Consider the following 27,520-nt stretch of genomic DNA (forward strand, 5'->3'; position numbering starts at 1 on the left):
GCAAGACACAAATCTTGCCTATTGATCACTGAATATACAGATAGTTGTGAGAGAAGAATCATACAATATGACGGGCTGTGCAAGACTTTTCATTATGATACAGGCTTGTGATTTGATGTATTGATCCTTTTCTGCAGTTAGGATCTCTGCTCAAGGAGAAGGCTCAAGCAGGTCGACTTCATTGCAGAAAACACCAAATAATCTATATACTTTGGATGAGGGCAGATTGCACCAGGAGGTCTATAAGGAAGAGTTAGGTGGTCAATTATTCAGATTCTGGGTTTTCACAGCCTTCAGAACTAAGTCCGTCAGGAGGAAGATGAGACTTCTGCTGCAAGTTCTTTTGTTTTCATTAGCTGAAAATACATACAGCAACTGGATGCAGTTTGCCTCTGCCATTGGGATTCCAGGAATATCTACTTGTGTTATTGAAACGAACTGCCCTTACTTTGCCTGATTTGTCATCAGGGGAAAAAGAAGGAACCAGATAACCTTCACTGTTCACTTTGGTGTAGGAAATAGGAACAGGCGTGATCCCAGCTGGTGCAAACAATATTAAAAGCTCTTAAGACTTGAGTGATGCTGTTGAAGGAAGGGTTTTTCAAAACATAGAATCATAGAATGGTTTGGGTCGGAAGGGACCTTAAAGATCATCTAGTTCCAGCCCCCCTGCCATGGGCAGGGACACCTTCCACCAGACCAGGCTGCTCAAAGCCCCATCCAGCCTGGCCTTGAACGCTTCCAGGGATGGGGCATCCACAGCCTCTCTGGGCAACCTGTTCCAGTGTCTCACCACCCTCACAGTCAAGAACTTCTTCCTTACATCTAATCTAGACATCTCCCCATTGTACAGCGGGTGAATAGGAAAAAGAGCATTTACTGAAAGGACATTCTTTTAATGGCTGGGTAGTGAGAGGAAGAGTGAATAATTTAAAGTTGCAAAGTTCTTGCAAAGAGTCCAAAGAGATACATCTATTAAAAAGCAGTATTAAAACTTCAAAGAGAGAAGCAAAACAATAGAGCTCTTTTCTAAACCCATAAACTATAGATCTAAATAGAAAGTTTAAGCAAAATCACAAGGAAAGTAAAAAGAGCTACTTTTTCAAAAAGTCTGAGGGGAGAGGGTTATCAAATAGTTACAGCAATGTCTGGGAGGCCTAAAACATTTTTTTAATGCTTAGGAGTATTGTGAAGCAGAATTCGTTCCAGCACATGCTGTAATGATGAGCGTGCTGCCAAAGTGATAACTAAATAAAGCAGACGTCAAACTCCTCTCCACAAATGCAGCTCCAGCATGAGTGCTTCCCCTCAGATGGGGAAAGGAAAGCACATCTGCCCAGTTCAGCATTCATTACATGGCATCTCGAAGGTGCCTTTAATTACATATAAACTGAATGTCACTAAGAGTGCTCATGTCCAGCGTAAGAAATGCTTAGTTTGGTACAATATGAATGCTAAGAAGGCCCTCAAATGAGATTCTTCTCAGGGCAGAGTGTGCTTTGCTGTCTGCAAAGCATTTCATCAGCAGTTCTGCAAGAACAAAGACATTTGAACCTGGAGCCCTTTTGCTAGTATGAGCACACTGCAGGGAGTGAGGAACCCAAAGTGCTGGGTGGGATGCAGTGAAGGAGGGAGAAGCTTTTTGAATTGTAAAGGAGGTTGAGTTCCTTGCTGACCAGGTGCACGGTTTTGATGCTGTCACTGGTGCCACCACATGAAAGGGCAGAATTAATGGCCACAAGAGCTAGCAAAGTTTCCATGATCACCTGCATTGCTCCAGAGCGTGTGGAGGAGAGGGCACTGGTAGAAGCTGTTAGCTAGATGATATGTTAAAATAAAAATAAAAAAAATTAAAAAAAAATTTAAAAAAAGAGGGAAGGAGAGAGAGAAAGAAATTAAATTGGGGTCCAACACACTAATGAGAATTAACTGCAGTGCTGGTGATAGCTGTGTTAAGAACTGTTTATGTTTCCTACCCACTCATAGTATTTGCCTGGAAAAACACCTTTTTTTTTAAGTTTTGCCTTACCTGAAATGAATGCTGCTTCTTTCCATTCTCACTGTTGCTGGGAATTGAAATGGCTGCAGATACAGAGCAGTGTAAAAACATGATGAGCTATGTAGCTTGGGAGCAATTGAGCAGCTGAATACTGCATTATTGAGAAATCATTTGCTACCTCTGGGTGTTAGTGAGAAACTGGAGAGTCCTAGACTGGCATTCAGGGCAGAGCATAGGATGAATAAACATTACGGAGTGCTGAGTATTTACTAGTGAATCCAGCATGGAGCTTCAGTAGTTGCATATCATCCCACTGCATCTTGCAGGGTTGGCAACACCCAGGAAAGAAATAGTGAATTCCAGGAGTCTTGTGGCAGAATTGATCTTATATTGTTTCCTAAATAACCAAAGTATCAATGAAATGAATGACATTTTGCTTAATGTGCAGCAAGCAATCTGCATAGCAAAACAGCCATATTTTCAAGCGACAACACGTGAGAACCATTTAAATACATATCAGTAGTCCTCAAGGGACTTGTAGATAGCTACATGAAATTGTTGTTTTCATGTGCATACCTTACTGTTGCCAAATTACTGCTGGCTTAGTATTTTCCCTCTTATCTAGTTGAGATAGGAGTCTCTTCAGAACGAGGGGCTCAGTAGTTTGTGAAATATCCGTGTGTATCTCTGGCACTGTATAAATAATAAATAATAAGCTGTAGATGCTAATGATCATTAATATTGCAAGTGTTAAGCTGGAAATTGTAATTCCTAGCTTCTTAGGTGATTGTAAGTATAAATATTTCTTGACTCAGCATGGTGAGTAGTCACAAAACATGGAACCTTCTCCAGTGTGGAGTGATGGCTATTAAGTATATCCCAGACCCAGTAAATCTCAGGTTACAGAATTTGTCCCAGAATCTGCTCTTCCTATGGTATTGTGCTGCAGAATGAGTTTCTGCATCTTTTAAAGCTAAGACAAAATATCCACTCCATATGTTTTTGGAGATGTACTTAAAATATGAGCCAAGTTCAAGCTGATGCAGAGCTGTCTTGCTGAGCCCTGAACCAGTCTAAAACAATTTCTTTGAGAGGTGCGGTCGCATTCATTTCAATGAGATTTTAAGTCAAAGCCTAAAGAAAGAAATGTCAGTGACAGGTTTTAAACCTTTTCATTACTATCTGTTTAAAGCACATGTACTTAATTTAGGAGTAAATACAGTAAATGTGCCTATACCATATTTCCAAGCAGTTTCCCACCTCCTTCTGGACACCAAAAGCTCATATTGTTCCCTACCTATGTAGCAAAACCAAGGACTTCAATCTGCTTATGCGCTGACAATTTAAAAATCTTTGGCACAGAAGGAATTGGAAATACAGAGAGAACAGTAGTTACGGTAAACAAGTCAGAGATCCCCCTACGATATTGGACTACTTAAGCTATTGGAGTTAAGAGCTGCCTTTTCATTCTGTCCCAAAGATCATCTAAGGTTTCACTAAAATAAATAAGCCTGTGCAGACTGGATTTTGAATAGTCAGGTTAAAATAACTACTTTTATAATTTAAATCAAAGTGGTTACTGAATTTGCTGCTTGCTACACTAAGTAAGTACTGCAAAATTTCAAAATTGATCATTTTATTCCATGTATATCATTACATGGGATGTACAATGAACATTTCTTATTAGTGTCCACATCTCAGCAGGAGCATACAGTGGCTCTTCAAAAAGTGAAAGCAGTTAGCAGACTAGTATGTTGAGTGATGGGAATCTCAAACCCACTTATTTTGGCTTAAAGTTTATCATGCAGGGAAGGAGCATGGATATAGTTGAACCACTGAAATGCACTGATGGAAGAGACTTATATTTGACTTGACATACTGGGCAAGAGCTTAGAATAAAGCAAAAGCAATCCCCTCCAGAAAAACAAGTATGTAAAAAAACCCCTCATTTCTTTTGGTTCATAAAAAACCCAAAACATTTCTCATTTATATCTCCACGTTTTTAATGGAAAACAAAGACGGTTTTTAAGATGAAAATGTTCTGTATTCACATTGTGATTCTTAAAAAACACAAGCTATTTTCAGCAGTGAATTGCAAGCCGGCCAGTGAAAGAAGCAGCAATATGTTCCTAGGAAATTTTCATTCCTCCCTCTGTTCTGCAGAGGAATGATACTTACATTAATTTTGAAAAACAAGCATGAGCAGAGAAATTTAAACTCAGCTATAAGCCTTCCCTATTTCTAACACCAAAGAATGAACCGTATTGAGGACTGCAGCAAAGCATTACCGTTTCAGTGCCATACTTCTGGGAGCGCAGGACACTTGCACAGGGCTTTGCCACCACTCCTGGAAGTCAGACTTTCAGGTATAGCTCTTTCACAGGGGCTGAAAAAATACCCATAATTTGTCACCTTCCTCATTGCAGATATATTAGTAACATGTCACGAACCTCTGGAAAAACATATCTGTGGATGTCCATAGAACAGTGTGCAGAGACCTGTCGGTTCTTTTCAGAAATCCTGCCCCACTGAAGTCAATGGGACCTTTCCTAGGGAAACGCATTGGGGCCAGAATTTCACTGGCAACGTTAACTGGAGCCATTCTCTCTAGAGCACATATAGGGAATGCAGAGGCAAGACTGCATTTCAGCATAGAAATAAAATGTCACTGTGTTCAGAATTGTTAGTTAGTAACTCAGTCTTTGTGGAGGATAAAAAATGAGCTCTAAAAGAAAGCACTGAACCTGTTCAAGGCTGTACAGTGTCTTCAAGGTATACATACCTTCACTGTCAACACCCTACCCGAACATTAGACAGTGACTAATACTCCCATTTAAATGTTTTTTTGTCACTTTTAGGAAAGGTTGTAAACGTCTGTGAGCTCTGACTATGCAACAGGTCCTGTAGTTTTCAGGTGATTAATACAGGCTTTCAACCAGGAGAAATTTCAAGCATCAAAGAGTTAAAACTAAATTTCAGTAAAACTTCAGGGAACACTCTCATCGCTCTCAGGTTCCTTGCTGGTTTCATTCAGAAAAACTGATGTTACTTTATACTTTAACATTTTAAAGTGTCATCTACATGTAAATTTTAGATCATTCTGGGTTTTTAATTGTGGTTAGTGAAATTTCTGCTTATACAGACAAAACTGGTAACCATGGGAAGACACAGTTCTCAAAAGTTGCTTCTTTTGGTAGACTTTGGGAGTCGATGGCTGACCAGCACTTACTGACCAGAGATGTTTCCTGCTTTAAGGAAACTGTCTGGTGGTTATGTCAGTTTCACCACCTAAGTATTGCAAGACTGGAGTCCCACTGAATTCTCTTTAAAATGCAAAAGGCATTGAAAGCCTGAAAGGCTGCAGTTCTTTTGTGCTCCTAGCATGTAAGCAGGGGAAGACTGTTAGCTGGGCCAGCTCTGCCACCTGCAGCTCACAGCCAGCAGGACCGCAACGTCTTCACCAAACCTTCGCTACTGGAAATGTAAAAATTCTCATGGAGGTTTCACTGAAGAGGGGAATTGCTAATTCAATTAGAAATAGAATACATAAGCTTATGGTATGCAAAATTAAGGTAAAAGACAGCTTTCACATTGGTCTTTCTGCTAATCTTCACTGCTATCGGAATGCACGTCTATTCTCAGAATAAAATAGAAACCTGGTGTTAGAACAAAAATCATAAGGCTAAAACCATTCTTGGTGTGACTGGAGTGATCTCAGAGCTGAATCTGACCCCTTACCTATGAAGGCCGTTTTTGGCTTTGCTGATACCTGAAGTATTACAGGAAATTATGTGTGGATCCATATTCTCAGAATCCTCTAACTCCTGTCTGCAGTGCCTCCAGTATCTCCTCATATAACTCCCTTCTTAAAACACACTGCGTTTTGAAACCTATAAATGCTAGTCTTCTCCTCTAAAAAAAAAGTCATTAAAAAAATAAAATAAATCAAATCCTTCCAGATGTGTTTTACTAACGCAAAAGACCATGTGCTTTATTATGTTCCCTACTTTCACTTCCCTGAGCCCCAAGGGTATAACATTACCATTTTCTCAAGTTGGATCCAAGCCCTGTAATTGATGAATTGTCCATAGGATCCATATGGAACTCTAGCAAAAATCACTGACACTCTATACAACACCAAAATGTGTGCATGTCTCCCAGTGTGTGCTCGGCACCCACAAATACAAACTTTTCATGCCAGTAACTTCTCTCACTGTAAAACGCTGTGTTTGTCTCTAGCACTGGATCCAACTCACAGCTATCTACAGTGAAACAGCAATGGTTCTGCAGTAATGGTCAGACATCATTCTGATGAGTTCAAATACAAAAACATGACTGGAAGCTAAATCTAATAATATTGGGTTACTAAGCATTGTGTGGAGTTCTTTCAGTATGTTTTAGTACTGGAGAGGGAAAGTAGATAACCTATTATGGCACACATTCTTTCAAATATGTTATAAAAGCTAGAAGAAGCATAATTTTTCTTTTAACTTCGAGCTTCATTCAATTGCCCACACACTATAGACACCTTCTAGTGCCTGAAACACCCACATGGAGCCTTGAGTCCTTCTGGGACAGCAAGAACGATCAGATGGATCAGATCCAGCATAACCTAGGGCATTTCAGCTGGTGCTAGACACCTGTGTGTGGGCAAATGAGTCCCACCTTTTGTGTTGTCTAAACACGGAGCTTGGAAATGTCTAACTGTGTCTTGTCAAGCATTGCCATTAAAGGTTCTGGGTCCCTAGAAAAGTAGAAATTATTTCTGTGATCATATATCATCACTGCACTGAAGTTTTTAAGTCTTTAGGGTGTTTTCCTGGGTGACTGATCCTGAGTTGTGCAGAAAATGCTTGTAGAAGACATCAGTTTTGCTGGTGTTCCAAATATCATTATTATTATAGTACTGCAGTAAAGACTTGTGCATTTTAATATTATTGAATGCTTGAAAAAAAAATGTTAAAATAGATGTTTTGAAAAGGAATCTCACAGAGTGAGATTAGGTGATCTGTAGGGAATAGGCAGTCAAAGCCTCAGGCTTCTTCTGTATGCCAATGAATGTAGGAGTATGTAAAACATTTTGTTAGCTTTGTTTTAAGAAGTCACTTTGTAAAATGATGCAGTCAAACCAGCCTGCCAGTTACCCTGCTCACTAGCAGTTAAAGACGGCAGGTGGTTTTGGCCAACCTAGCTCTTAAAAGCATCTTGTCCCCACATTTTTAATCTAGCTCTCTGCAAAAACCAAGCTACTGATTGTCACTGGCAGGTTCCTCAGACTTAAGATAATTGGACCATGATCTTTTCCTCTTTCAGGGATTCGGTTTTGAGTCACTTTAGGTTTCAAATAGGTCTCAAAGGTCACTGAAAAAGGCTGTGAGATTTAATATCAATCATTGTTAATCCAGTTCGTTTTACATTTGTGCACAATTCACATGAGCTAGACGCATTTAAAATGGACTTGTCGCTATGGAGTGCAATGCCCTCCCATTACTCAGGCATTCAAAGCTGACCTTACAATTTGCAGACTTTAGAGGGAGAAAATGGTTGTGAATTCCCCAAAACCAGAAGAGGAATTCATGTGAGTCTGTACAGCTCCCAAATATCCAGAAGATGAGACTGTGCTGTGTCCCAGTGCAGGGGCCCAAGTGCTTGTCATTTCGAGTCCATGCATGTGAGATCAGTTAGGCATTGCTACGTTTTGGGTCCATATCCCATTTTAATCTTGGGTGTGAAATGAAAGAGATTATAGACAGGATTAGCAGTCAAGATGCCTACAGACAGCAGAGACTGCATAGTTCTCCTCAGTGCGCATTACGGTTAGAGCACAATCGGAAACTTCTTTGCCAGATGATAAAGAAGAAACATTCTGTTTGTTGCCAACAATAAATATATACGGAGGAGTAAATGTGTCATGAATAAAGTGTCCCTAAGGAAATCTTGGAAGACCTTACATGTATATTTACATACTTTTAGTCCCAGCAGCAGCAGAGCTACATGAGTGTAGTGCTCTGCCCAGGCTAACTAGTTTGTTAAGAATTAGCACAGCTATCTTTTTCATGCTAGTTACTATCTGCTTATAATGAGACAGTTTACGCAGCCCTGCCAGAAACGCAGTCTTTTGAGAACCAAAGCAATGGTGTCGATTATGATCACGAATCTCTCCCTCTCTCTCACACACACACAAAACCTGAGCAAGTGCCTGCAGGTTTCAGAATAAATTGAATAAGAACTCAAAATACAACACCTCTTTCACAGCATAAACTGGATCCTGCACATACTGGATGCTCTTAATTTTGGGTAGAATATTGAACTAGAGGAAAATCTGAGCCCAAAGTGCACAATCTGATAGCAGGTCTCTGTCTATTAGATTATCTTGCAGATATTTATCTGCAAAAATATATATAAAAAGTCTATGTAAGAAAAAAGTCAATGAGGCAACTGCAGATTCAATTTCTTCAGTTGGAAAAAAATAATTCCTCATACTGAAGCTCTTCATTCTCCCTGCTGCTTTATGTTATCTGTTTTAACTGCTCTTAATGAAAGGCTCATCAAAAGGCAGTGCCAATACACAATAATATTTAAATGCTGAATTAATCTCTTAGTCCTCATGGCAGCTCCCTTTCAGCTGTCTTCCCTGCATACTTTCCATCTCCATTTATAAGAATAAGAGTGGGATGCACATGGGAAGAATGGAGTAAACATTGTTCGGCTCTACAGCCCAGAGAGAAGAATTTGCCTTATGACTTAAATATTTGTAAAAGTATGGGAGGAAAACATCACCTTATGAAGTAAATCCAAAATGCTTCTTCATCGAGACTTCCTAAAATTAAGTAAATAAAACAAGACTCAGCTTAAGTTATGCCTTTCTGCAGTTGCCATTCTAACTTATAATAATTTGACCAACTTGTTGCCTTACTCCTGTTGGTAAAAAAAGCCAAACCTTCCCCTGCTTCTAAATGCAGTTCTGCTTTGAAAAGTGACTAAAAATGGCATGCAGGCTTCATGTTATTTTGTGTCAGCTATTTCCTTATTGAATGTGCTCAGTTAGCAAGCAAGACCCTTTTCCATCTATGTGCCAGCCCTGCAAATTTCAGGTGGAACCTAGGGGTCAACCTGGATTTTTTCTTGTCATGTAAGATGACCAAAAAACAAGGATCCTGCAAGTGAGAGTAAGCCCTCAATTACATGTGTGCAGTTCTGTAGTCTTCTGTGGCTTTGCGTAAGGTTTAACTGACTGGAAATGATTCTGTGGTGATAAACAGGAGGGAATAGAAACCAGCTCACTGTGTTCTTTATGCTAGATCTGCTGTACTAACAGGAGCAAAAAGCAGTGAACGGTGATTTTAATTACTATGTGAACAGGTAGAAAATATATAAGACTATTTAAGGAAGAGGTTTGCTTGAAATTCCATGTTTTCAGAAAACTCCAGCTTCAACATAATAGAGCATTCAAGTTGATGAGGAAAATAAAATGCTTCCCTTTTTTCTTGGACATGTCATTCATGTGATGGAAAGAGAATGTATAATACTCACAACAAGAAAGGAACAAAATTATTTGAATTATTTTGCATGCAATAGCAAGATAAAAGAACACATTTACAACCCTCATTTATGAGAAGTCTTCATTGTAGAGTGCAGCAGGACAGAAGATGACTGTGTGTACATTTTGCTATTTGGGAATGATAACCTGCTATGGGCATTTTATTATTTATTAATTCATCTTTCCAGTTTTGGCAATCAAGCATGAAAATTTTCTACTCTTCTGAAATCTCTGTAGCCTGGAAGACCAGAGTTGCAGTTTATCTGATTTTTTATTAAAGTAGTTGAGATAGCAAATAGTGAGCAAAAGTTTTCTCAATTCAGAGTTTTGATTGTGCAATCCCAGTGCCGATTAAACTGAGCTGTACAAGGCATGCTCTGTTAGCAAGGGTAAAAAAAAAAAAAAAGCCAAGAATATACTTTCCAGCTATGTAAATACTGATCGACTGAATTTTTGCTTGGATTAAATCATTCTATTCTGACTTTTTCTTCCAGTTGTGTGTAATACTGGAGCCAATGCAGGAACTGATGTCAAGACATAAAACTTACAATCTAAGTCCTCGAGACTGCTTGAAGACTTGCTTGTTTCAGAAATGGCAGAGAATGGTGGCCCCACCGGGTATGTTTCATTTCCAGTGTTTTACTTATTTTACAGTTAAATTAATATAGAAATGATGGGAAAATTTACTGCAAATTTACTTACAAAGGAAAGTACTAAGAATTAGCACTGTTCCAAAAGTAAACCTGAAAATCATTCTGATGTTTTATGATTTCAGTCTGACCCAACTGATTTATAGATGTGCACATTCAGATGGTTTCACTATGACTAGGATATAATTTAGTACAAAAATATGTGTAGATGGAATGCAAAATGCCTACTGACTCCATTAGAATTCATCGTTTGTGTAATTCAGCTTCCTGCTGTGACTCTGAAATTACAGCTACAATTCATAATTAATTGTCTTTGAGACTAATATAATGTTATTTACAGGCCTGGACCTAATCTCCTTCCTCTTACACCTCAAAATAATAATTCTCTCTTTTTTCAGGTTATTAAAGATTTGTATATCTAAAACTATTCACATGGGTGCCCAGGCCAAATTTTGAGAAGTACAATTGCCCCTCTGTTCTTTGCCAATTTAAGCAAAGTTATGTAATTGTCCTGATTCGGTCTGAGTTTAGACGGCTTGCACAGAAATGGCATTCAGCACACTCTAACATGTTCTCTTGGGAGCGGCAGTTTGAAAGATGAAGCCCACATCAGAGGTAGAAGGAACTCAAATGGCAGTTGCTTGTATGCTGCATCGATGGCAGCAGTAGGGTAGAAAGCTACGTTTAGCCTTTGCCTCTGGCTGGGTCAGTTGAGCCTGTACCCTACATCAGAATAAGACGTGGATTTTTGTTTAGCACTGTTGCTCGCTGGGTGACCTTCAGCAAGTTACACAGTCACTTTGAGTGTCGTGGTAGTTATCATGATACTCCCATTGGTAAAACGCTTTCAAATACCTTTACAGATAATGCTGGGAGAATAAGCTTTGTTAGTCCATTATACAAAATTGAAAGCAGATTCTATTGGTTTGGGTCCAAATATTATTCTATGGTTTGTATGTTAAATCTTCTACTACTACTACTAGTAAACACAGAAATTTAAAACTGGATGAAAAAAATATTTCAGCACTTCTGCTTATAGATCATTTTAGTACATGCTTTACAATATCTACCATTTGCTTTCCTTCTTACCATTTTATTGCAGCAGAACCCACAAGACAACCAACAACCAAACGGAGAAAAAGGAAAAACTCTACCAGCAGCACTTCCAACAGCAGTGCTGGGAACAATGCAAATAGTACCAACAGCAAGAAGAAGTCAGCTGCTGCAAACCTGAGTCTATCAAGTCAGGTACCTGTAAGTCTCACTTTCCTTTTAGGCCTGAATTGCTTATGCTGCTTTAATTCTTTCCTTACATTGTAAAGAAGGTGCATTCTTGAGCGTAAACTATCACAAGCAAAAGGCGATCTTGCATAGTATGCTGTGGAAGCTGGGGAATTAGTGGAGAGATGTGAAGAAGCCATTCTGCAGTGCAGCTTTAATGAATGACCCTCAAGCAGGGGTATCCTGAGGACCAGATGTGATTTTTTTTAAGGCCTGGGCCAGCTCCCCTTCTTGTCAGTGGGAGTCCTTCCACTGGCGGTGGGACTCAGATTGGGCCTCGTCTTTTTAGATGTAGCACGAGTCTTGCAGACTTCCATCTGCCAGGTGCTAAGTAAGGATGAGTCCGTGTGGAACAGGACAGCCGTACCTAAGCAGACCGCTGGTCTCTCTACATTAGTACCTTACCTTTAATTGGTGCCGGGTTCACGTGCTTGAGTGGAACAGGTTATGTATGAATTAACTTACCTGCAGCGGTTATCTCTTTTTCCAACCACTCCACTTGCAGAGGGTAGATCCCCAGGAATATGGGTCTCAGCTTATCCATCCTGCTAGCTGTAACTGTTGACATCCTAATTATATAGGGAAACACCAAGTCATTTCCAGAACTATACCAGCACTTTAATAATATCACATTTATTGCCTTAGTCACAATATAGGGGTAATCAGACCCCAAATTGTGACAAAGTGTGCCTTAGTCAATACGGAGATAGCTTATGCATTTTAAAGCTAGGGAAATTAATTTGGTGTTATAGGAACTATAAAGTGGTGTCTTGGGAATAACATGCAGGGATTTTTATTGGATTTCTGATCAGCAGATAGGAAAGGGCTAGGTCTCCTCTGAAGGCTGACAAAGAATATAGGCCTTTTGTTAGCACAAAGCAGGCACTTCGTAGGAAGCTTGAATACCCAGATAAAAAAGAGGAGTAGACTAACACCAGTGAAATGAAATGAAGATTTTTGTTTAGCAACTGATTCAGCAATCCACTAGCTTACAGAAGCTTTGGGCTTCAGTAAATTAAACTCATATTTTCTCCTTGTCATATTAAAATTTTCACGTGGCTCGCATCTCTGGAGTCAGATTCTTTCCCTAATATAGGCATCTCTGGGTTTTTCTGGCAGCACAAAGCACTCAGAAGGCCAGCTACCTGATCCTCTGGTGGCAGGGACCACTCTGCCTCACTGACTGTGTCTGCCAGAAAACCCCTTGGATCAATAATCAACCATATTTAAGAAAAAAACAGCAATTAGGTGCAAAACTGAGCAACCAGCTAGTTCCCTGCTGTCTCCAAGTTTAAAAGACAGTAAAATCACCTTATCTCAGCTACTCCCTGCCCTGAGTTCAGTTCAGTAGAACCAGAATCTGACCCCCTGCCTCTCTTCAGCCTGCTCCTCTCTGGAGAGACAGCTTTTGTTGGCTTTAGAGGTAGCCACGTGTACTTGTATGTTTGAGTGTAATTGAGCCCTCTGATAGTTACCTGTCACTCCCACTGATATTCAAGCTGACTTCAGGTACTGAAAGGCTACTCCTGACAGATGAAGTAGTCAAGGCTACTCTTCCTGATGGAGATGATAGTTGAGCATCTGAGACATAATGGTGAAGTCTTATCATGGTATGAGGGATGGATTTTTAGTCTTCACTGACTTTCAGGATGCTGCATAGTCAATATTTTTCAATATTGTTTGTTTTCTGTACCAGAATAGCAAGATGGTCCAAACTCTTTTGTATCGAGGATCAGGTTTCATTTTTAGGACCCTTCTCCTTTCCCTCTGCAAAGTGGAAAATGCTTAGCTGTTCGATTTGACATACTAACAGCTCTTCACATCTTCCCCACAGCAAAGATAGCAAACCAGATGGAACTGATGGTTGGGCCACCCTGTAGAGTAGACAGAACTCAAAATAATTTCAGCAGTAGGATATTTTGGTGTAAAACTATTCAACACTTTTCAGTTAAATAGAGAGATGTTGCCATGTTTCTTCAAAATTATGCATACTTTGAAGTGGGCCTTATTACAGGCACGCCACTGCTTTCTGAAGTCAGCTGCAGGTAGCAGTAACTTCCCTTCTGTTTCTTTCTCTTAACTTTACCTTAAAGTGACTCATTCAGTAGTTAATGTTTGACTTCCTGTATATGCGATAGAAGACAAGATATCCTCAAATAAAATTTGACAGTTTTCATCTATCTAAAAGCTTCATTTGGCCATAGAGTTTTCTGTGAATGGGACTTTCCTGCTCAGTAGAAAAAAACCCTACTGAAATAATTCATTTTCAGTGTTAAAAGCATTTCCCCCCTCATTAGAGAAGAGGAATGCATCTTCTGTCCAGATGACTCACATAACCAAAGCTAGTTTCAGTTTCATTTTTCCCATCCTCCTGTCTGGAGAAACCCAACAATGAGCTCATATCCATACCAAACCTGGATTAATATGAAGTCATGTACTCCAGCTTTCTCTTTTTCTCCAGTGATTTCTTCCCAGCCAGCAAAGACAGTCTCTCCATCATAATAGAATCTAACTCCTAATTTCCTGTCACTCCTATGCTTCTATCTTATTTTCTCCTTGATAGTAAATTAATCCTGGTTAAAGAATGTTTCCTTAGCCTCTATTCTATGCAGTGTTTCTTGGTTTAAGGCATTAGTAATTATTCAGTTTTGCTCCTACAGTAATGCTGCGTACATTCTGGAAAATGTGCGAACTTATCATATACCTCATCCACATTTCTCACTCGCACCACCATTAACTTCTGTTTCTTTAATGAGGTCTTCATGTCTGGAGAGGCAAATGTTCCATGTTCAGGACAGTGACCGGAAAGCAGCTGGAATACCATCAGCTATGACAAAGCTTGAAACTTAAGAGAGATCTGTCATTTTCCACATAGCCCCTTCCGGATCTTCAGATAAATACATGGGGCTAAGCAAACCTTGATCAATGAGATGGAACAGTACTTGTCACATACAGGTTCTTCTCCAGTAATAGGATATTGTGCCATTTCCTCTATGTGTGTTATTTTCTGATCAGTTCTTCAGGCAGAGGCAGTGCTGACAATAGAGAGCCAAGCCCAGAAAGTGAAATGATGTGGTTGTATTTCCATGTGTGGGTCAGGTTGGCACTGCACCCTGAAGTTCAGTTGCTGAAGCCTAATCAATCAGTATCACTTGTGCCCTTTGTGTTGCCTTAAATTTATTAGCACTTTGACTGTGCTGACGCATTCTGATACATCTTTAATAATACAGTCTTCAAAAGCATCTTAGCCAGTGGGTGGGTACACATCTTCCCTCTCATCAGTAATTTGAAAAGGGTCAGTCTCAGTCTGTCCTCATATCTCTAACTATTTTTTACACTTCTCAACCCTGCTAAATAAAATATAAAGTTTTGTCCTTTTGACAGTCACTTGCACTCTATTTCACTCATTTTCCCTTATAATGGGGGGTGGAGGGGGGGGGGGGTGGAAGAGTGGTTTCTGTGATTCTGCTAGTTCTCATGCTACTGATTGCAGACCTTCAGCATCTCTTGTCAATATGACTCTTCCTGCCCAAGTCCCTTGTTTCACACCTTTTCTACATATGACATATTTCCTGCGTTCTTAAAACAAATGTAGTTAGCCAGCGTGCTACATGATTGCACTGCACAACTCATGTCTAGGTTGGCCTATTACTTGTCCAGTGATGCTTTTGACCTGAATCCTGTAGGTACTGAGGCAACACGCTGTAGCGTGTTGGAAGTAGAACCAAGTGCTGCTAAAGTCACTCCAACAGCACAAATACAAAACCATTTTTCTCACTAGAAGTTTTCTTCTCTCAGATTCTCATTGGTGCAGGCTCAATACTGCCCGTGCTTTCCACAAATGCACTGGCTTTTTTTAGTGTGTAAAGAAAGTTGGCAGAACAGGGGCCTGAGAATTGTAGTTCACTCAGCTGTCCTAGTCTCAGCAGATGCCAGTCATTTGAAATGTTCTTAGATTTGTTCATGTTCTCGATCACATCTGGTCTTTGGAAGAAATGTTAACCCACTGTGCAGAAACTGGAATTACCAATTTCCTCTTTCTCCTAAACAAAGAGCAAAGATGGGCAAGACTCCTTCCACAAGGTTCATAGAAAACCTGCTTTTCTAATGTTAGCCTTCCTATGATTTCAAAAAGATTAGTTATCTAATTTGCGTGTGTCATTGCCTTATCACTTACATAGTGCTAATTTCCTCTAATATTTGAAGCTAGCTGCAGTGTTTTCCCAAGTCTTTGCTCAGTTTTCAAGCCTCTTTACTGGCTGAAATTGTATTTCTTTGCATTTTTCATACTCTTCCGTTTCAAATAAAACTTTCTTGCAAGCCCAGGCCTTTGTATGTAGAACAGTGACTTGTACACTGTGATCTGTGGATTACAGAAATATGCAAGATCGTCAGAAGGGGCCTGTACAGCCATTATCACTTAAATATCACTTTCTGTTAAGTTTAATAAAAACAGTGCACATTGATCCATTTTTATCTATTTGAATTTGGAAATTTGACAACAATGCACAACTCTCACAAACTCTAAGAACCATTGCTCTAGGCTGTTCCTAGTCATAACTATAGAAATTAATAGGTGGATTTTGCTTTCATTTACTAATGAAGACCCTGTTGAGTGTAATACTGTAACCACGAACACAGTGAAAGATCATTTGTGTTGGAAAGAATAAAGCATCACTACATGCCACTAAGTAAATCAAATGTTTTTTCTTACACCCAGAGTCCTAATTAGAGCCTCACTGCACTCTTTAAGCAAGTTACATACCTCAATAATCTCTCTTTCTCTTTGTAGTTCTCTGTAAGCTCCTCAAAAGCCAAATCCATAAATAAACCTGCTAATGTGGAAGGGAGCAATACAACCTCTTACGTGTTTCAGAAACAGGGGGTAGGTTTAGGTGGTTTGTAATGGATGTTGTGGTACCAGAGTTACAGTTCCAGGGCCAGAAGATTAGTGTCAGAAATTTTCCCGTGTCTCAGAACTGTGCCATTCAGAATCTAAGATTTAGCCGTAAGGAGATGAGAGTGAACAAATTGGTTTCCAGTTGTTGTGCTTTAGGAAAAATATTCCAAACAAGACCAGAATGTCAAGTTAACAGAGAGGACTATGATGAGATGTGAAAGATAACCATTTTCCTCTAGAAAGTGTTTACTCTGAAACCGAACTAAAATGTCAGTTCTGTTTCTATAGATCATTTCAACACCAATGTCAGTCCAATGTTTTTGTCTTGGAAGCAGTGACCATTATGGGTGTGGACAGCAATGGGGCTCTCAGTCATTAATAATTTTTGTGCCAAGGAGCTAAGAAGTCAATTATTAAAATAATCACCACTAACACAATTCCATAAGAAGGAAGGCAGGCAGGAGGAGGTACCCTTCTTCTTTTGACTTAGCACTTAGAGGTGTGCTGGCTGCTAAAACTAGTGTAACTTTCAATCCTTGGAGTATGAGACTTGCTTGAACAATATGCCTGATAGTTTCAAGCATTTTTAATTATCTCAGGCTTGTGAAGCACTGTTTGTCTACTTCTGGGGACTGTGACACCTGACCTACGAACTAATCGCTGTAACACACTGAGCGGGGCTACATATTAACAGCAGCAAAGATGGCAGGCATAGGGTTGGGGAATTTTACATGGCCCACCACACATTTTTACCTCCAGACTCCAGTAAAACATTGTTTAGCCATAGAATGATCTTTAAAATCCCAAGTTAAAAAGTTTAGTTATGTAACTGGGCATAGCAGAGCTAAACTTTGAGGCTAGGTGTAAAAAAGATGAAGCCTGAGAAATGACCGGTCTGTTAAATAGAAGTGCTTGCATTTGAGTTGTGTATGAAGTGATCTCTGTGTATAGTTTATATGCATCGATTTAAGTTTGGATGGCAATTAGGGTTATTTCAGGATGAAAGGTATGATATACATGAAAGCTGCTTTTGTGGTTATATTATTAAATAATACATTTCTATCACATAATGTAAAACATCCACTGCTTTATTTACAGTGCTTCACTGCAACCATATTTTACTATCATGAGACATTCCTTGACCAAAAATGTTGTTACTAATCACAGAGTAAATTAATAAGATTGAGTGACTACAGTCTAAATCTTTTTTAAACTAATCTAGTCAAATATGTGCTACCATAACTAGGCCATAGCAGTGTGTGCTGCCGTGCAAGAGACTAGGGTTTAATTCTTGGATTCTGCTTCTCACTCCATGAGCAGGAGCTAGGAGCACTCCAGAGCTGCAGCCTCAACCCTGGGAGGGATGGAGCCTTGTGTCATTCAACAGCAGTGACCCCCACTGGCCAATTTAAGGAGAAGCATTGAGGGGCTCTAAAAGGAGTCACTTCCAGTCCTCCTCAGAGGTTGGTGGTCATTGCACGGGATCTAGTGAGTGGAGGTTCAATGGGGTGCACTCGGTGGGGTCTTCAGCTTTCAGTCTGAGGAGCAGAATCCTCTCCGGGGAGGAACCAGCATGTGTGCTTCCTGAGACACTATTTTTGCCTGACATAACTATAGGCGGCAGGATTGTCGAGAATATATATTTATTTTTTTTTTAAATGTCCTGTAACTAATGCTGTGATATCTATCTTTTAAATAGAACGAGGGAAAACTCCACTAACCTCAGTATAATTGTAGTTTAATTCCCAGAGTGAGAGAGAGAGAGATACTCAATAGCATGGAGAGAAATATAAGTGCAAACTGTCCTCTCAGTGGGTGTCATTATATTAAAGAAATAATATTTGCAGAGAATCTGAGAAATTAGAGATGGAAATAACTTACAAGGTCATTGAGCATCTCCCCGCTGATGCACGAACGTTTCCTACCACAGATTGAGATTTTTCCCGGCCCAGTGTTAGGTGACCTGAGCAGCAAAGCTAGCACTGTTCCAGTGGGGTCATTAATCCTCAGTCTGCAGTTCTCAGTAACAGGAATACTGTCTTAGCAGTGGGGGTTACATTTTCATTTACTTAATGTCATCTTAGTACCCTAGTTTACATCTCATCGGATTGGCCTAAAGCAATCCTCTTCCTTTCAGCGCTTGCAGCCGTTAAGCATATTTACCCCTCCCCATCATTTGGTGGATGTAATACATATTTAATTCTTCGACGTGGCCTCCCCAGCCAGCGGTTCTAGCCCCATAGTTATTTTTGATGCACTTCTCTAAGTCTCATCCAAGTTGCCGACCTCTTGCTGGTATGGCAACAGGGAGAACTTGAGGTCCATACTCAAGACCGTTGAAGTAAGAGGAAAAGTTGCCACCTCAGTCTGCGATTCTGTATTTCAGCCACTGTGGTTCTTTTTGCCTGCTGTATCACATTGCACACTCAAACCCAACTTGCTGTCCTCTGCCAGGTCTCTCTTGTCATTAATGCTCTCACAATACCATGGGGTTAGGTCTGGTTCAGCAGTGCACACTACATACATATTGTCTGTTGTTTAGAGGGATGAAATAAATTAGGATAAACTTTTGGTTATAAACACCTTTGTCTTTTAAACTTTTATGTCGCAAAGCTGTGTGTGAGTTTTATTTAATCAAATATTTTACGGATATATGGAGTAACAAAATATAGACCATGTAAAGAAGAACTCATGTAACAGTTTCCATCTACTCACAAATTTTTCACATAGCACAGGCTGAAAATATGATATAAACATTATTCTGTAGCATGTCAGCCTTTGCTGAGGGATATCGAGAAACAGTGTAAATACTTACAGGCAATAATTTGTATTGTTTCATGGTGAAGGCAGTACATATCTGATTAAAAAGAAACCTTATTAAACGCAAACATTTGTCTTCTGTTTGCTTTTTACAAATGCTTTTACATTCATAAGGAGGAACAGACCCTTTAAAATATGAATCTGTTGTTCACTAGGCTTCTTGGAAGGGCTTGTGAAATCAGCAGGTACAAAGCTAGACATCTGGAATTACCGCACTTTTACCAAACGCTAGCTGATGCCCTGCCACTTGAGCTGCATGAAAAGATGCATCCCACATATTTCTTTAGCAGTTAGCACAGCAGCCTGATTCTCCGCTGAACAGAGAGAACAAGCGAGCTCTCTGGCTTTGCACCTTTGCTTTCCAGTCTCAAGTTTGCACCTTTCTATCCCATGCTGGTTAGGTTTTTTGCAGCAAATGTGTGATGCACTGGAGTACAGTAGGCGGTTTACTTGTTTTCATGGAAGGACAAATTGTACTTAAAGCAGTGATTAGATGAATTCTTTCTTTCTTGCATGCTTCAGTTTTTGATGACTACTAGCTTCATCAGTGTAATTATAATTAGCACTCTTCATCTTCCTTTTACGGTACCAGCTGGACAGATTGGTCCTCTTACTGCACAGATTGGCGGCAGGGTTGCCTACATGGAGTTAGGTGACAGGCACCATGAAATAACAGATGGTAAATTCAGGGCTTGTTGGCAATCAGCAGGTTTTTGCTAATGACTTAATTAGCTATGCAAATTGTCAAATCAGTGTGAACATTGTTTTTATCGAAAACTTTACCTAAATTAATTACCATAATTAAGTAGCAGAATGTCAAGTATATTGGATGCGTAAAAGGGCTTGGCTGACTATGGATAAGAGAGTTACCATCTTTATTAGAGTGCTGTGCTCCACATTTGAGAAGTCTGAGGTTAAGAAATGCAGTTTCTTTTAAACTACTTTTAAAATACGCCTATCGCCAAGTTCCAACTGAGATGCACCCTGGTGCCTTTCCAAATAAAATGGCTCAGGAAAGAATTACTGGATAACGGCTAAATATTTCAAGCAGGAGTTTAAGGCAGTTTCATAGCCTGCTTATTTGCTTAAAATCATACACATTTTTCAGTCTACCTGCTTTTCAGTTCTGGGGTTTCTGAGATCCAGAGCCATAAGCATGCGGCTAGAGAGATGTGTTACAGTTTTTCATTTAAATTAGAAATAAGCATAAGCCTGTCTCCTGGTTCCTACTATGCAGGAGCTTTTAACTCTGTTGTTCAAATATCACAAAGTTAAGAGATGCAAATTCTCTAACATAATTTTTTTAAGTTGATTTTTTCTCTCTCAAGGTTTCCATATAACAAATATTGGGTGCTGTTCACAGGATGTCATGGTGGTAGGAGAACCAACTCTGATGGGAGGCGAATTCGGGGATGAAGACGAAAGGCTTATCACTAGATTAGAGAATACACAGTATGATGCAGCAAATGGCATGGATGATGAAGAAGATTTCAACAATTCACCTGCACTGGGAAATAACAGCCCGTGGAACAGCAAACCTCCTGCTAACCAGGAGACTAAATCTGAAAACCCCACACCACAAGCTTCCCAATAGGTTATTCTGCAGCAGTACCTACTGCAATGTATGTCAGTGGGTTATTAATTACTGTTTCACAGCATTCTTAAAAAAAAACAATTTTAAAAAACCACCTTTCAACGGATACAGTATCAATTTCTAAACTAAAGCTATCTGTTGGTTTTTTTAATTAGGGAAAACTCTTGTATAAGCTTCCATATACATTTCTTGGAAGCATTCACATACAACATGATACTGGCACTGACCTCAATTAAAATAATTGAAAATTAGATAGCATCTCATGGCAAATTTCTGACAATACATTTTATTGGAAGGGGTTGTTTTTTTCCTCATCAAACAATGGCCATATTTTAACAAGTCATCAGTGCTCAGGATCTCATGAACATAACTATGTAAAACTTTTTACAATTGTAATATATTTTCTGCTTTTCAACTTGCACCTGAAATTTCTTGTTTCAGAAAAAAAATCAGCTTTTAAGGAAAAGTAATTTAAGGTAACTTTTGTTATTTCTTTAACTTTTCTTTCATCAGTTAATCATTTAAAGGATCCAGCATTTTTAATTTACATTTAGCTGATTCCAGTAGATACTCTTTCCATCATTTAATAAAAATGCTGAAACAAGAAATGTCTTTTTTTCATCAAAGACATGAGAAATATTTTTATGTGGAAAAAGACACCCGGTCCTATGAGAGTTTATGCTTTGTAAAATTGCTGTCAATCCAGATATTTTAAAGCCATGTAATCCATTAACTTTGTGGGCAGCTTAATAAATCTAAAACTTTTGTGTTTTTATTATTGTATCTGAGTTGGCTTTGTTGGTATTTCTTTTCATAGTATATTTCTTGTATAATATTTTTGTAAAGCCCTCAAACCATTTTTTGGTTTACCTTTTTTTTTTTTATTATTCCGGTGTATTTATGTGAAACTTTATAAAAGAAACTAATTTTTTCATTTACATATTAATATGTTCAACTCATCATGTAAAGACACAGTGAGTCAGTGTGTTATATAATACAACTGTATTTTATGTATGCTTTGCCAATAAGTGTGCCAATAAACTGTGTTAACGAACGTGCTCTTATATAGTGCATTTACAGTTCCTTGCATGCAAAAGACACACATCCACATGCAGGATGATGCACCAGGAATTTCTGGAATTAGCGTTTCACTGAATTATACGCTGAACCTTTTTCCAGCAAAAAGGGAAGCCTGTAGTTTAGGTGTGAGTCGCTTACAGCTCAATTTGGTTAGATGCTCTTTTTTTAACATTAATGATGTGTAACACCACAGGTCAGTGACAGCGGCAAGAGCCGAGCACGAGGGAGTGCAGGGCATCCAGCAAGCGCACCTCCATCCTGAACTTTGCATCCCTCGCCTTCCGGGGCCGAGGCTTATCAGAGCAGGGATTTCCACTCTGCTGAATTCTGTCTGATAGTTTTACGGTGAGTCCCTCAACTGGGGCTGAGAGGATTTAAAAAATTCTCCTTCTTTCTTCCCTTTGCTATCAAATCAATTGTTCACGGGAGCAAGCAAAACCTCTGGACTGGTGCAGCCGCTCTGAATACAGCCCGGCATGTAAAGCCCCGCGGCTGAGCTGGGAGGCACAAAGGCACACGCCTGCCTGCCGAGGCAGTTGAGAAGCCCTGCAAGGTGCACCCTGTGGGTGGCAAATACTTACAGGGAGAATTACCGACACAGAGATCCTGAACCTACAAGATCCTGCCTCTTGTACAGGGGAGCGGTGTTTTGCTCTTGACTGAAACTGTGCTTTTAATATTACTGACATTATAAAAGCATCTGAAGAACTCCTGGGTTTTTTTCTAGGCGTACCCAGAAGCCACTCTAGGGAAATGTGTCTCCCAAGAGTATATACATATTTTTAAGCATGCTTTTGCTGGATGTGATTCTGCCAAATAGTTTTGAAAACACCACTGCAGCAGAAATACAGGGCAAAGCACCCTGTGTTGCCACTTGGTTCTTCCCTCCCTGCCCGAAGAAAGAACCACAGCCTCTGACGTGGGCACCATTCTCCTGCAAGCAAAATCCTCGTTTGATGAATTTTGGCATCTATGGTAGGCGTCGTTCCTGCGATAGCCTAAAAGATACTCCAGGTTTCTGTAGGATCTAGAGCACAAAGGATATCAACTGTAGGGTAGAATTTAAAACAAACTAAATAAACGTGGTCTGAGCGTATCCGCATAGATAACAATGCTGGTCCTTCGTAACACTTGCAGGATGTAGGAGACTGTAGGTCTATTATTCAGTGACTATATCTGCCCTGATTTTTTCATGTAAATAATTAAATTCACAATGTATTCCATTAAGGGATCACTGGCTCCTATATAGCTGCTATAACGTTACAATTATACACTGTAATTCTAATGTTCAAAAACACTAATCATTCATATTACATTTCCATGAGCACACTCTAAAAGGCGTTCCTTATTATTAATCTTTCAAGACTGGCACTACTATTTCAATTTTTAAAAGATTTATGATGTCATATTACTCCTGTTGTTTCAGTAAATAAACATAGGAACACTTGAAAAATGGGTAACAGACTCCTTAGAGTGCTGTCCTTGAATTAATCTGGAAGGACGCTTTCTCCATATCTCCTCAAGAACCCCATCTACAAGCTATCAATCCACTCTGTTGTGGATAGGGTGAATAACAGACAGAGCTAGCTGATTTTATACATTCACTTATTTATTCATAAAAGAAAACGCCCAAATGGCCCGGCTCCTCAATGGAGCGGTTTGAGATGTACAGGAGCTGACCACGCAGTCTCGTCATTGCTGCTTCCTTCATCCCCGTGCGCTGGGCTGCGGCAGGGGCTTTTCTTACCATCTTTCAAATGACAGGGTAAACTCATCAAGACGGAGCCTGCCATCCTGTGTCTTCCCACGTGCTTGTGCCCTGTCCTCAGGAACACTCCCTACAGGTAGAGAATTCAGGTACAGCGGTGACGTTAACTACTGCATTTTATGCCTTTCGGTTGTGGGTTGCAGTTAAATGACACTGCAGGTTTTGTGTGCTCTGTGACCGTCTGATGCAGAGAAGTGGGAAAGGTGAATAAAGATCACAGGTGAGCTGAAGTAACACGTTCATGAGAGCTGAGGTTGCTGCCAGAAGAATGAAAGCTTGAAACCAACAATTAATTTTGCTGTAATCTAATCTCGCCACCTACAAGAACATTGTATCACTCTCAGAATTTGGAGGGAAATGATGTTGTTGACACTTCTCTGGAGAGCCCTGCAATTATCAAAAGGAGGAAGGAAACTTATCTCATGATGCTGAAATACTTTCAAAAAGAAAGCTCTTGTTTGTTTTAGCTAAATCGAGGGAAATACTGGCCCTGAGAAGCCCCTTCGCAAATCAGAGGGAGGAAATTCCAGGACTTTACTTAGAAAAGCAGAATCATATAATTAGTAAAGTGGTTGAGTAAGAACACCGATAACTAAGCTGGTTGCTGGTGAGTTTTGGTTATTCTTTGAGTTACTTTGTTTGGGGATTATTTTTTTTGTCTTGGGTCAGCAAAGCCCACTTCTCAGGGAGCTTCCGACACACACAAGTCACCAACTGGTCTCACCAGCTGCCCCTCGTGAGAACATTTCTGTTCTTAATGCTGCTTCTGTCTCCCTTTTCCCAACAAGAAAGAAGCAGCAGTATTTGCAGCTCTGCAGTCTTTTCAGAAATAAGGTGTCCTCAGGTCTCATCATCTTTGCATCAGTATGTATGAATGTAATAACGTTGTAGGATAATTCAATTTGGAAGGGACCTTGGGAGGTATAGCTAGCATTTGTATGCTTGCAGCATCATAGGGCTCTGTGAAAGTCATAAGCAACTCATTTTTAATCTTGGTTCTGGAGAAGGTACTACTCTTGCACATTGGGGAAGTGTAGCCAACTTGCATCCTCGGGGAACAAAGCAGAAGTACCCATTACCAGAGAGCTGCCAAGGAGAATCAGTCTTGAAGTGTGCAGAAAGAGATGGGGGTAGAGGGGAAAGAAACTACTGAATGGAAAGGCAAAATACTGAGCATTACTGGGTGTTCTCTAACACCAGGGTGGAGAGAGGTTCCTTCCCCAGCCTTTGCTGCAAAACAGCATTAAAGGAGCCTAAAAGAGAGAACCAGCCATAAGAACAGACTAAATTTTGCAATTTCATGGCCTCCGTGAAAATCCCATTTTAGCAAAGACAGGATGAAAGAGAAAATATGAATGATTGATATTGAAGGAAACCCAGTTTGTGCCTAATATATCCTGGAGAAACTGCTAATCGAAATTGAATAGTCCTGAAAATATTTCCTGAGACTGCAACTCTGATCAAGTAGCCCTATGGTGATATATTGCACGTCCAAATTAAAGCTGCCCTGGGGCACAAGTAACCCCAGTAGCTGGTTTTACTGCATAGGACTGGATGATTTGTATGTTTCTTCTAGCTTTTTGACAGCGTATTTTTATACAAGGCTAAGGCCTGAATCTTCTACTATGTAAGAGGAGCTACTGAATATTTAACGTCCCATAGAACTGATGTTACTCTAGCATATCGCTATGCTTCTATTAGGAAGGCTGGTGGTACCCCAGCATTGCAGAATAGCAGATGGTACCTTTAGATAAAGAGTCACTTATGGAAGTCTCTAAATTTATGGACCATGCTGCTATGTTTCATAAGAAGATACAAATTTCCACTGACTGTTCACAGTATTAAAATTTGTTCTAATTTAGTGTCTTATTTTGACAGTGACTAGCATCAGTTCTTTCAAAGGGAGAGGCTTTATTAGGATCAGTGATGGAGCAATCTAGGTGCATTTCTTCCATGACCCTGTGAGTCACTTCTGAAATAAAAGAACTATATCCCTTACATCAAGAAATAATTTTAATGGGTGTATGGGCAGTCTTAATCCATAAGCACATTTTAAAACACCATTATGCACTAAAGATGACATCAGAGAGTAATACAGTTGTGCATACAGACTCAAAAACTTTATAAAAAGCATCCAGCCACAACAGAGCACAAACAATGCAGCTCCCCAAGAAACTCCTGATTGTGCTTCCATCAACTTTAGAGGCAGCAGGATGAGAACAATAAGCTTCAGTTTGGATAAGTTACTAAATGCATCCCTCATAACTCAGGCGCTGAATGCCATTACTGCACATTAACAGGGGAATGTGCTTCAGCTTAACCCAGATAAATGCCCACCCAGTGTGCCTCCATTCCTGTTGGATACTCAAATTTAGGATCCTGTAGGTCTGAGCTTATAGCTGGAGTCCAAAATTCTCCAGGTTGGTTGTCTTTTCTTTCTGTGTGTGGTTGTGGGGATTTCATGAGGGGGCTTTTTTGTTGTTGTTTGGGGTTTTTGGTTTTAATTTGTACAGTGCTCTATGATATAAATACTTTTTAGGTGTCCAGGATCTTGCTGATTGGAAGGTGGCATGGAGAACAGTCATTAGAGTGTCGGGGGGAGCTGTATTTTATATTATATTAAAAGGAATTCTGTCTGATCTCTGGGGATCCTCAAGTTGTATATTGCCCCAGTTTAATTAATAGCTCTGTCTCAACAACTCTGAACTCATCTGAGATATTATGTACAATTTTGTATTGAACAGCTATAATGTATAAGGCTAGCATCTCCTTTGTAAGTGCATTAGGAGATGTTTTAGCAAATGCTTGATAAGAAGCAGGCATTTAACACTCCTTATCACATTCAACACTAACTCTCATTTCATCACATAAAGTTTCATACTCCCTGAGTGATCTCTTGGGGGGTCTGAGTACTGGAAAAGCTTTTAAGAACTGTGTTTGGTGCTTTCAGATGCTGGGTTGAGAGGGTTTTTTTCCGTTCAATTTTCTTTCATCTCTCTTTGATAGCTTATGAAAATTTGTTTACCATTTTGCCCAAAGTTTTTAACTTTCCATCTTCTGGCTATGTGTAAAACAAAACACAGGACTCACTTGTACTCCACACAGACAAACCCATCAAAACCAAGGTGGGTTGCTCCTGGGTTGCCAAGAGAGATCAAATTCAGCAGACAGAAGGTGTGAAATTTAGGAACTGTGATGGATACTGGGCCTTGTGTCTGTCTTTGACTGCAAACTCCATTTTGAAAGGGAATTTTCAGCTGTTTTCTTTGAAATCTCCCCTCCAGGTTCAACTCGTGTTCCAAAGGGTGATAACAAAAGGTGAGCAACTGAGACAGCTATCTGTTCATACAGGTTTTTCAGCAGCTCTATGACTGTCTCTGTGCTTAAATCTCCAATGTGAATCAGGTGTGCAGTACTACAGGAGCTCAATTTATAGGAGCTGGGCTTATAGCTAAGGTGTCCCTGGACAGTGATTAAGAACCTTTACTGTGGTTCCTGAGCTTTGTAGGAGCAACGCAATTTCATTTTTGCATATCGCAGCTATCTCCTCTGCTTGCCTCTGTGCTGACAAGGACAGGGAATTTCAAGTTGGCTTTGTTTAACAAACTTCCAAGTTTTGCTGTTATTTCAGCCTAAGGGCTCAGAAAAATATAACTTAAATCAGGCTTCTTTATCCCAGAAAATGTATTGGTTTTAAATATCCCCCCCCTCCCCCCTTTTTTTTTTAAGTCAGAACTCCCTTGAGAAGGGCCTAACTCACAAATTTCACGCAGCAGGATTTGGCTTTACCGTAGATGTCAGCTGCATTCCTGTGAGGGAGGAGAAAAATAATACTAATGGTCAGTTTATAATGAGTGACTGAACAGTGGCACTCCACAGGGAGGCAAC

At 39.8% G+C, this 27,520-nt stretch overlaps 1 protein-coding gene across 7 annotated transcripts in view; it reads left to right on the plus strand.

Annotated features, from left to right (window-relative positions):
• LDB2 (LIM domain binding 2) overlaps nt 1-21,811 on the plus strand; it is a 221,296-nt gene extending 199,485 nt beyond the window's left edge. The window contains exons 6-9 of one of the 7 annotated variants that reach the window (XM_049794067.1): nt 10,034-10,157; nt 11,292-11,443; nt 17,691-17,833; nt 20,554-20,653. In XM_049794067.1, the coding sequence (XP_049650024.1) occupies nt 10,034-10,157; nt 11,292-11,443; nt 17,691-17,795 (381 nt within the window). In that variant the 3' untranslated portion in view covers nt 17,796-17,833; nt 20,554-20,653. Of the gene's footprint in view, nt 1-10,033; nt 10,158-11,291; nt 11,444-17,690; nt 17,834-20,553 lie in introns of all 7 variants that reach the window. The other 6 variants (XM_049794086.1, XM_049794076.1, XM_049794042.1 and 3 more) reach the window with 6 other exon arrangements.
• The last annotated feature ends 5,709 nt before the right edge of the window (nt 21,812-27,520 follow it).

This window comes from Accipiter gentilis, chromosome 3, assembly GCF_929443795.1.
Source record: "Accipiter gentilis chromosome 3, bAccGen1.1, whole genome shotgun sequence".
Classification (NCBI taxonomy): Eukaryota; Metazoa; Chordata; class Aves; order Accipitriformes; family Accipitridae; genus Astur; species Astur gentilis.